At 41.4% G+C, this 11,756-nt stretch overlaps 1 protein-coding gene across 1 annotated transcript; it reads right to left on the bottom strand.

Moving 5' to 3' along the window:
- Positions 1-327: 327 nt before the first annotated feature.
- On the bottom strand, positions 328-11,399 carry desi1a (desumoylating isopeptidase 1a). The gene is made up of 6 exons (XM_063222500.1): positions 11,024-11,399; positions 10,462-10,483; positions 10,272-10,341; positions 7,154-7,263; positions 6,076-6,198; positions 328-3,193 (listed from the first exon to the last, which is right to left on the bottom strand). Exons 1-6 carry the CDS (start codon positions 11,112-11,114, stop codon positions 3,100-3,102), a joined length of 510 nt encoding a protein of 169 aa, XP_063078570.1. The 5' UTR covers positions 11,115-11,399; the 3' UTR covers positions 328-3,099.
- Positions 11,400-11,756: the final 357 nt, after the last annotated feature.

The raw sequence follows: 11,756 nt of genomic DNA, 5'->3' as shown, positions 1-11,756 counted from the left end.
AGGTGTCCAAAGGGGAAGTTACATTAAAAAGCCTACATGTACTGTGAAGCATTCATTATCAGTATCTCCGCCCATAATATCGCATGGTAGAAGCAAATCCATAACACTGAGTGGCTATGGATAACAAGAACATTTGTAGCTTCTTTTCCATTTCTTGGGTCATTACAGCAGGAGTCGAAAATAGACATCTTGGGTGTGATCCGTCATTTTTGCGTCATTTTTTTAGTTTTTTGAGAGATGTACCATACGCAAGAGAGAGTGTGGTGTTTGAATACTTATTTTTAAGGAAGAAGAAAAAACAAGATTCCAACACTTATATGACTCTGAGCATAATTTATTCAAAGTAAAGCAGAAATATACCATGGATTTTACGTCAAATTAGCATTTACATGAAGCCTGTAGTGCATTTAAAAATGATCACCACATGAAAAGCAACTGAGAAAACATAAAATGTATTTAACAGTTGAAACAGTCATATAAATTAGTATAACATCAAATAAATATGTCATAAAATTTAATAAATATTTCTTAAGTGATGGACTTTACAATGTACCCGAATACACGCATTGTACAATTTCACATAATAAAGGTTTGTGTGCTCTAATTTACATTTTTTTAACAGCTGGTTGAGAACATAGAAGACAATAGGCCTATTACAATAAAGGTCTCTCACACTCATACGTTCAAACACTTGAGCTTAAACACACACACACACACACACACACACACACACAGCAGGGTGGCGTTATACGTAGCTGATGTAGACTAAACATATTCAGCACTTCCCTCCTCTCTTGTGTCTTTGTCACATTGGCAGAGCTTTGATCACATTTGGATGATGTAAGAAGCATCTTTCTCAGTTGCCAAAAACTCTTTAGGGATTTACCTTTTATATCCACAAATGTTAAAACAGTGTATGGGGTCATTACTAATGACGTACAGTATAGCTCATAGAGAAAAGCCTGCCTTCAAATATTGGTACATATGGTACAGTACATAGATACAGTGTATTGTCATTGTCAATATATGGCATGTATATTCATTTACGCTGCATTTGTTTCTGAAGCGATTACAACATTTAATAGCAATGCATAACACCAGTCCCTTCACTATAACGTCAGATTAAAGGCTCAGTGTCCATTTTTTTAATTACTCACTGGACCATTATGAACTGTGACTGTAATACAGTAGAGTTGGTAAGGCTTTTGGACGCGTGTGTAGACCTGTGAGGTGTATGGCATATGCCAAGAGTGACAAAAACAAAACAAAAAACAAGAATTGAATCGTTTCAATTTCAATACAAAGTTTCAAATTCATCCCTCATCTTGAGTGAGATTATTTCACAGTATCTGATGATACTGTAGTAATTAAACTGTATACTGTGTCTGTTCCCAATTTGCAGCCATGGCCTAACTGTTAGGGAGTTAATCATGGGACTGGAAGGTTGCTGGTTGAATCCTGCTCCACGTGTAATGTAATAATATTCATAATAATAATACAGTACTGTGAATCATGACATAATAAGCTGCTGGCTACACTTTATCAGGATCTTCCAAAGGGAGAGAGAGAAGGCTGGCTAACTCCGCCTCCACTGGCATTGCTTCGTCTTCCCTCTCATGGCTGTTGCTAAGGTAACAGTTCCACTCTCCTCCAGGTTGCTGAGTGTGTGAGCTCACCAGGACAGTGGCTGTGGGTGTGTCTGTGTAAGTGGGTGTGCGTGTGTGTGTGTGTGTGTGTAAGAGAGAGAGGGGGTGTTTTGGAAGCAAGGAGGCACCGAGGTGTACATTACTCACACCGTCTGGTGGGGGTGGTGGTGGTGGTGGTGGTGGTGGTGGTGGTACTCTATTCAGCACAGGCCTGGGCTAACTGCCATCAGAGAGAAGAGCAAGGCAGGGCTGAGTAAAGTGCCTTTCTGGCTATGTGAAAGTGAGATGAAGACTCACGCGGTCAGATTCCCGCAATTCTCCTGTCTCGAGGACATGATGAGGGCGAACGGTGGTGATACCAATGACACAAAAGGAGATACAGCTTAGTAAACATAACATTTGCACGCATGCAAGTGTGTGCCCACTCAGAAACAGAAAAAAACACATGTACACACAAACCCACGCACATACGAATCAACACACATCCATTAAAAAAAAGGAACTTCACTACACTTTCGCATTGCTGATAGGGGTGATGTTTACAGAAGCAATGGAACTACTAGGCTATCTTGGCTTTAGAGGGATAACGATTCTGGAAACCTGTAGTACAAACGACAATGATTTAGTGGATTAGTGATTTTATAACCGAAAAAATGCTGTGTCAATCTGATGTGGTTAGAACATCTCCTGCGCTTTGGGGTAATCCAAGAAAATAGTTAGGCGATAAACCTGGTTTAGGTTAGCTAGAGATAGTGGTAAACGTGCTAATAGAGAGCCTTCAGACATCAGTTGGTTCCAAAAATGAGGACTCCAAGCTCTTTTATTAGATGATTTACCCCTACCTACAGGGGAACATAACGTACAGTAGTTTTCTCTGTCAAACACCACATCCCTAATGTATTTGTATGTGTTTTTTGATGTGTCGCTCTATGGTTTATGCTGGGTGATAGAGCCAGACAGACATACACCTAAAATGTAACCAGTCATCATGACCTTTGTCTGCTTTCCAAAGGCGTCTTAATTTGGACCGCATCGAAAGGAGAAGACATGATTACTCAACGCACCATAGGACGTGCCAAGAAGGACAAATCAATAATACAAAAACAAAAACGCACGATTGACTTAAAGCTTCAGAGTACATCAGTGTGAAAAAAAATGAGACGTTATAAAGAACAAACAGGCAAAAAAAAGAAGAAAAAGCAAAATTATAGAGATGGTAGACAAATGGAGACGGTGTGCATACTTGCGTACGTACTGTAGGAAAGAAACACAGATCTACAGCATGTACTGCGTATTACTATACACACCAATGTCAACTAAGTCTGGGTACAAGAGAGAGAGAGAGAGAGAGGATGCAAACCCGTCTCCACAGTCTTGTCTCAGCCTAAGTGGAGTCAAGGCGTTGCTTTCTCTCTGGTGCCTGAGAGGGCTGCCTGCGAGGCAGCAGGGGGGTCTAGCTGTGGTTGTTGTGGCCGTTGATCACATTGCCACCCGGGGGAGCGATATGGATGGAGTCCAGGATGGGCCGCAGCACCTGGCCAAAAGGCCTGCACGAGCACGGAGGACAACAGAAGGGGAGAGGGAGAGGTGGGGGAGGAGGAATGAACGGAAGGAGAGAGAAGCACAAAGACTGGTAAAGACTCGGTCATCCTGCAGCCATACAGTCAATCCGGAAAGTATTCACAGCGCTTCACTTTTTTCACATTTTATTATCTTACGGCCTTATTCCAAATGCTACAAATGAATCTCTGTTGTTAAAATCCGACACAAATTATTCCATTATGACCATGTGAAAAAGAAGTTGTCTTGACAGTTTTGAAAATTTATAAAAATAAAAAACAAAGAAATCATTTTTACAAAAGTATTCACAGCCTTTGCTTAATACTTTGTAGAACCACCTTTGGCAGCAACTACATTCATTTTTTCATTTCGAAATGAAAAGGGATTAAAAGGGAGGTCATCGGTGTGTGTTTCAACCTTTCAGTACATTGAAATTGTACATTTTGAGTCTGCACCTGGCTAAAATAGATGGGTGTGAGTTTTGAATGAAATCCTATGGAGAATATCATGATCTGCTTCTGTAGTCACAGTGCATGTTGACATGCATGTTTCTTTAGGTGTAATTCAGATTTCCAATGTTGACGGCATCTATACATCGCCAAACCATGTCAGTCCCACAACCATGCATGTCGAGCCAGATGATGCACTTTTTGTGTAAAACTCATTTGTTTACCACCACACATGATTGACGCCATCTAAAGCAAAATTTGTTTATCTTCGTCTCAAGAGAGATGAACAGACCAAGGATATGGATCACTGGAACCATGTCGTGTGGTCTGATGAGACCAAGATAAACAAATTTGCTTAGATGGTGTTAAGCATGTGTGGTGGCAAACAAGTGAATTTTACCAAAAAAGTGCATCATCTGGCAAGTCAAGCGTGGTAGTGGGACTGACATCGTTTGGGGAAGTATGAATGCCGTGGAAATCTGAATTACATCTAAAGAAGCATGCATGTCAACATGCACTGTGACTACAGGAGCAGATCATGATACTCTACATAGGATTTCATTCAAAACTCACACCCATCTATTTTAGCCAGGTGCAGACTCAAAATGTACAATTTCAATGTACTGAAAAGTTGAAACACACACGATGACCTCCCTTTTAATCCCATTTCAGTTCGAAATGAAAAAATGATTGTAGTTGCTGCCAAAGGTGGTTCTACAAAGTATTAAGCAAAGGCTGTGAATACTTCTGTAAAAATGATTTCTTTGTTGTTGTTTTTTTAATACATTTTCAAAACTGTCAAGACAACTTCTTTTTCACATGGTCATAATGGAATAATTTGTGTAGGGTTTTGACAATAGAGATTCATTTGTAGTATTTGGAATAAGGCTGTAAGATAATAACATTTCAAAATAGTGAAGCGCTGTGAATACTTTCCGGATTGACTGTATGTGCTGTTTAGTATCTTTTTTATGCATTTGTCTGGTAGTTTGTCAGAACAAATTCAAAATTCATTCAATAAGGTCAAATGAGCATTAAAATGTTGCACGGTATTACAGTCAGCCTTGCATTAGCCTAGTAAAGAACTTCTACTGCTACCGAGTAGCTTGTGCTTCGCTTAGCATTCATGAAAACGTATGTAAACACAACACTGTGTGCATAGTCCTTCCCACACAAATCATGGTATCTGAACAGAAATGGCATCTGGGTTTTAACATCATTCCGTTCAAGTTTGAAAGTATCAATATTCTGGTCAGAGAACTAAGGGAAAGTCATTCAAGCATTGGGGAAGTCTATGCAAACCACACATGCTTACTAATGAAATTTCTCATCCAAAAGGTGAAACTATGCATTAGAGTAAATAAGATTAGATTACTTAAATTTGTACCCAAAGTTTTAGATTTTGTTATGATCTTTACTCATACAAAACATTTAGCTTGATGCAAAAACTGAAATACCTAGTTCAACATGGCCACACACCAAGGTCACATGACAACATGCAGTCCATTTTAAAAGCACGCAAGAGGGAACAAAAAAAGTCTTCCCAGAGGAAGACTCGGTTGGAGTTGGAACCCGTAGACGTCATCCAGATGTAACAGAGTTTTAAACAATTCATTGAGATCAGATTTTTTTTTTTCAGATTGCCGTTTACAAAAAAGGGGCTACTGATGAAGCCTTCATTACATGCTTTGGGGGTTTAACAAAAGTGAAATCGAAAGCCATTGGGAAACTCCACCTCTCATTGTCATTGTGACACAGCACTCAACAGCACACAAGTGAACACTGCACACTGCACACAATGAAATTGCATTTAAGCCTCACCCATGCAAGGGGGCAGCCCCCAATGGCGCACCATGGGAGCAGTGTGGCGGGACGGTACCATGCTCAGGGTACCTAATTTATGGAGGGGGATGGGGGAGAGCACTGGCTAATTACTCCCCCACCAACCTGGTGGGTCGGGAGTCGAACCGGCAACCTTTGGGCTACAAGTCTGACCCCTAACCGCCCTAACCGCCCTAACCGCTTACCCATGACTGCATGACTACATACACAATGGTTCTCAAAGTGGGGTCCGCGGCTCACTGACAGGGAGTTTGTTACAATGTAATACATGAAAATGGAACAGCAAAAAAAAATCTGATAAAAAAAATCTGACAAAAAAAACTGTTCCTACACAGGATTTTTTGCATTACAATGACTATTTAATACCATTGTGATAACCATTTGTGGTATCCATTAAGGGTCCCCAGCCCAAAAAAGTTTGAGAACACCTGAACTACAGTAAGTATGGTCACATATTATCTTTGGTACTAAGAGAGTTAGTTTAACAAACACACACTGATTACTGATTCCCGGGGTAATCACTAATATTGGGTATGGGGGAGGGAGGGCGGGGCAGGTCAGGACGGAGAGACACTCACGTGGACAGCACTTCTGAGGGCAAGTCGGTGATGTAGGACGGGATCTTTCTGCCCGTTAGAAACTGGGCCACCTCATTGGTGAAGGTGTTGCAGTTGTGCTCAAACAGCCGGTACCGGTCTCCTCTGGGAAGAACACACAAACGGTTACAGCTTTCACCATCACAGGATACGCATCGCACACTACTGCATGGAACTGAGAGAGACTAGATGCACTTCCCATCCATGTCTCACTGTGGTTGCACAGCACACAGACAGTGTAGACAACAAGTAAGTTGCATCTCTACATCAGCTAACCCAGTGGTTCCCAAACTCGGGGTCGGGACCCCTGGGGGGGGGCAAAGGTACTAAAGGGGGGTGGCAGACAAAAGGGACATTGCGTAAAAGCAGGACATCCACAGGTTAACAGCTAACAACTACAAAATGTGTTTGGTGTCCTGTGGATTTCTAGCAATATTAGCAGACAAACTATTAATGGAAATAATCTTTAAAATAATCTTAAATCCAAAAAGGGGTCCCTGAAAAAGTTTGGGAACCACTGATCTAACCCATCACACATGGGCAGTCATAATGGCACCTGGGGAGCAGTATGCGGTTGTGTTACCTCACCTCAAGGACACGTATGGCAGTTGGTGAATTAGAAGTAGAAGTGCTTTATTGAGACACTATATAAATACAGTGAGAAGTTATTTGGAAGCAACCCACCAATGGCCTCAAACGTAAAGATAAGTTAGACAGTATAAGTAATGTAACAAAAGTATACAAAATATAAAAATGTAAAATATACAATCAAGTGATGATTTGCAGGGTTCAGTGCAGGTGCAGGACTCAAGTTTTAATGTAGGGCTGCTATACTCTCCAGTTAACTTTACTGCCAATATCATTTTATGACACTGAATATATACCGACTTCTTTTCCATAAATTGGTAATTCTGTGTCTTATGTAATAAGCATAGGACAGTGAAGAGTGAGGCAGAAAGTGAGAAGGAGACAGAGAGGGAAGGATTGGGAAATGACCCCAGCCAGATCCTTATGATGATACCAACCAACCCCCCCACCCCCTTTACAAACAGACACACACCTGTAGCTGGTCTCCCCTAGCGACGAGAGGTACTCCATAAAAATCTCCTCATTGACCTCTGTGTTGCCAAGCTCAACCACCGAGTCGGGAGGCCCCAACATCGTCCCACCCTTGTACACAAGTAGATAAATTAAACAACACAAACACAATTTAAGTTATGCCACTGAATGTGTTCTAATGCTAAGGTCCAGTCCCCTTGGGAACTGAGGTCATATAGCCAGTCAACTGAGGTGTCAAACTCAAATTCACAGTGGGCCAAAATCTAAATCTGGGACGAAGTCAAGGGCCTAACTCAATATTCAAAAAGTACTAAAATTGTGTATGCCGAGCCCAGTCTTGCGAAAAAATCAACTGTATGCCTCGTGGTGCCGTTACGATATAGCCTTGTTTTTCGTGGTTGGGCAACGTGCACTGTCGTCGAGAGTGGGTGAGAGAGAGGGCTAGAGAGAGCGAGTGAGAGAGAGAGACCACCCGAGCAGCGTGCATTCCGGGAGGGGAGCGCTGTCGTTGTGTCAGCTTCATGCCATCTCTCCCTTCCTCCAACATTGTCCCTAACCCTAACCTTAACCCTAAACTTAACCCTAAATCACTTGTTTGAAATGTTTGATTACCATCGTTTCCAGTTAGCCTTCACTCATGCTTGATTGTTGACGTCCGTCCGCATTATTCTTCCCCCCAGAACCAAACTACCCCAATTGTCAATTCCCCCTTTCGTCACCCAACCACGAGAAACGAGGCTATTCGTAACGGCACCACAAGGCTTACAGTTGATTTTTTCTGTTTTTCTCGTAAGGAATTCACAAATGGCCCGAGATACGGTTGGTATGCCTGCACAAGCTTACAATACTCAAATGCTTACATCTTAAACTGTCAATCCCAGCAGATATTGTAGAGTTCAAATGTGCCTGCAAAGTCTGCTGTAAATGAGTGGAATGCACTTACAGTACCTTCAAAAAGTCTACACACCCCTCCTCAAATGTCAGGTTTTTGTGATTTTGTGAATGACAGGAAGACAAATAAATTCACAGCTTTTTCCACCTTCAATCTAAACTATTAACCTGTACAATGCAATTGAGAAACAAGCATGAAGCTTTAAAGGGAAACAATAGAAAATAAAAAACCTCAGTTAACATGGTTGCATAAATATACACACCCTTAAATTAATACTTAGTTGCAGTACCTTTGGGCTTGTCTGGGCTATTCCAAAACCTCAATCTTATTCTAGTGAAGCCATGCTTTAGGAGATTTAGGCGTGTGCTTGGAGAAATTGTCGTTCTGAAAGATTAACTCCTCTGCATCTTCACCTTTCTACCAGGGGGGCGAAGGTTTTGTGCCACTACCACGGCCCCTGTAGAAATTTTCATAATTCCCTCCTCCCTAATGAAGGCCCCAGTTACAGCTGAAGAAAAACAGCACAAAAGAACAATGCTGCCACCACCATACTTCATGTTAGGTATGGTGTTATTGCGGTGATGTTTTGCGCCAAACATACCCTTTTGAATTATGACCAAAAAGTTCAATCTTGGTGAGGTACATTTTTCAAAAAATACTTCTGTAATCTCCCAAATGCATGTGGGAAGATGTGTTATGGTCAGGTGAAACTGAGGTTGAACATTTTGGACATAATTCCAAAAGGTATTTTTGGCACAAAACATCACCGCAATAGCACCATACCTAACATGAAGTATGGTGGTGGCAGCATTGTTCTTTTGTGCTGTTTTTCTTCAGCCGTAACTGGGGCCTTCATTAGGGAGGAGGGAATTATGAACATTTCCACAGGGGCCGTGGTAGTGGCACAAAATCTTCGGCCCCCTGGTAGAAAGGTGAAGATGCAGAGGAACTAATCTTTCAGAATGACAATTTCTCTAAGCACACGCCTAAATCTACTAAAGAATGGCTTCACTAGAATAATATTGAGGTTTTGGAATGGCCCAGACAAGCCAAAGGTGCTGCAACTAAGTATTAATTTAAGGGTGTGTATATTTATGCAACCATGTTAATTGAAGTTTTGTATTTTCTATTGTTTCCATTTAGAGCTTTCTGTTTGTTTCTCAATTGCATCGTACAGGTTAATAGTTTAGATTGAAGGTGGAAAAAGCTGTGAATTTATTCGTCTTTCTGTCATTTTTTTACATCACAAAAACCTGACATTTGAAGAGGGGTGTGTAGACTTTTTGAAGGCACTGTATATGAACATGTGACGCCCACAATTTCATGTTCAAGTCATATTAAAATACATTAATGTGTAGGGGGGGCAACTGCAATACACATTTGAAATTATCTCGTGGGCCAAATAAAATGACTCTGCGGGCCAAATTTGGCCCCAGGGCCTGAGTTTGACATCCCTGGGTTACACACTTTACTTGACGCCTGAGTCATATGTATGACATAAGAGTGTCATAATAGTGCCAAAACCGTGTCATCATCATGACACAATCATGAACGAGTCATAAACATAATGTCAATGTCATAACAGTTTTATGGTCATGAAAAGTTCACATTGTTAGGCCTGTCTTTGCCATAACCGAATTTCACTTAATGACTAAGTCACAAGTTTTTGATATTGACATAATGTTGTTGACACATGCATGACTGTATTATGACAAAGTTATGACACTGTTATGGCATAGCCTACGTGTGGCACCAGTGTCGTGCTCAAAAGCGACTGCCTACCAGAAAACTATGCCTATGGACTACAGAGAGTTAGCTTTATCAACGTCACTGTATATACACCTGGGACCCTCCACTATCACCCCATAAATTTGGGTGAGTATTGCCCTTTGCAAGCCTGACTTACAGGGGACAGTCACATTCTTGCAACGCCATGTAACTAAGCGGTTGCAAGAATGTGACTGCCCCTTGTAAGTCAGGATTGCAAAGGGCAATACTCACCAACATTTCTGAGGTGACAGTGGAGGGTGTCAGGTGTATGTACAGTGAATTTGATGCAGCTGACCCTCTGTTGTCCAGAGTTACAGGGGGGTAGTCCATGAAGTCAGTCGTTTTGTGGCAGGCAGTCGCTTTTGAGCACAACACTGGCGTCATGTAAAGTGTCTTACAGTGGGCATGCATGACACAAATGCATACTAAAACATTTATTGTTAAGGTTAAACTGTACCGGAGCACAACTTGAGATGCCTACACCTCCAAAGAAAAACTCTTCCCCAAAGACCACAATGGATGTATGCCTGCAAATTAAATGAGCAGAAATCACTAAAATGCTGTACAACAAATGAACAAATTAAGACCATAAATTCAGTAACCTCAGTAGACATATCCTGGATATAGAAAACAGGTTTTAGACCTACCAGATTCCATCAAGCTGCTTTCCTGCAGAACAGAGGAAAATGCACTTAATGTCAAATGTGCGTTATCGATGAGAATAGATTGACATTTGATAAAATTACTGATACATTCGAAACAAATCGTTCAGATATGCAACATGCAGGACTACTGTGGAACAAAAGAAATAGCCCTTTCTGCCATTTCCCCATGAACTACTTATTGTTGTGTTGGCGAGAATTGTGTCAGTCGGGTTACATGGGCTATAAAGTGTCACTGTCTGTCTATTGGATTCAATGCCAGCTCCAGCTGACAGCGACCTACATACAACTCACTCACTGAACCAAAACCTCAAAGACATTTCAAAGCAACATTTTTTGGAAGGACTGTGTTCCATTAGCTGGTTTGTTGTGTTTTTTCAAAGCTATAAGTCAAAATGTTCACATTTTCTTCAACAATCTGTTGACTCCTCACTGCATTCACGCGCATCAAAATGTGTTTCCAATTCATGCTCACTAGTGCACCGTTAGCTAGCTGGCTGCGGTCCCCAAGATTTGTGCAGGCCCAGAATGTAGAAGGATAACTTACCCAACATGATAGGGCTAAGCTGACGAGCCATTCCTCTCGATAGGTCATATATGTAAAGTTGAACGCCATATGTGGTATTATGCTGCTCCATCCTTCTCTGTCCCCAATGCCTCACGTTGCACGCTGTTGTTTTCTTGAACAGCTGAGTAGCTGGTTAGCTAGCCTGACAGTTAGCAGCTAACTAGTTAGTCAACTGATGGTGTCCTCAATCTGAAAGAACTGGTGCACGCAAAGATTAAAAACACTGCAATTTGGATTCCCTGTTGAATGCAAAATCACGGTTAAGACAATGTCCACCAAACTGTGTTTATCAAGAAATACGGATTTGCCGGGGGGTTCACACACAGAGTGATGCCCACTGATTTCTATTTAGGGAGAACTGGAGATGCCAATAATATCACTGTCAAGTGCGCCATCTAGTGGACATTTGTAGGTTGTGCTCACTCATAGAAATAATACAACTTACATTCCAAGTTCTATGGGCTGACTCAGTAGCTTAGACAGGTCAGTCTCTTTTTCATTCAGTCAGGTAGTTCCTCTAAGGGCCTAATGTTTTTGTTGTGAAGAAGTTGCTAACTCTTCAGATACTGCTGCTCCTCTTAGACTTAAGCTCTGCTTTCAAAGCCATAATTTCTACCGGGATGGTGGACAAATTAACATGCATAGCCTACCATACTTGACAATATTGACCAAGCCGGCTCGTAATAGCAACACTGTTATGATGTAGTTTTCA

Source organism: Engraulis encrasicolus, chromosome 2 (genome assembly GCF_034702125.1).
Source record: "Engraulis encrasicolus isolate BLACKSEA-1 chromosome 2, IST_EnEncr_1.0, whole genome shotgun sequence".
NCBI classification, from domain to species: domain Eukaryota; kingdom Metazoa; phylum Chordata; class Actinopteri; order Clupeiformes; family Engraulidae; genus Engraulis; species Engraulis encrasicolus.
This window is presented reverse-complemented; position numbering and strand designations above follow the sequence as displayed.

Bases quoted from the DNA above. Each gene is read 5' to 3' on its own strand.
- desi1a (XM_063222500.1), bottom strand. From the start codon at position 11,114: ATGGAGCAGCATAATACCACATATGGCGTTCAACTTTACATATATGAC. The intron at 7,264-10,271 runs GTACAGTTTAAC...CTTGTGTACAAG, and splicing joins GCATCTCAAGTTGTGCTCCG to GGTGGGACGATGTTGGGGCC. The intron at 6,199-7,153 runs GTGTGTGTCTGT...TGTTCTTCCCAG, and splicing joins CTAGGGGAGACCAGCTACAG to AGGAGACCGGTACCGGCTGT.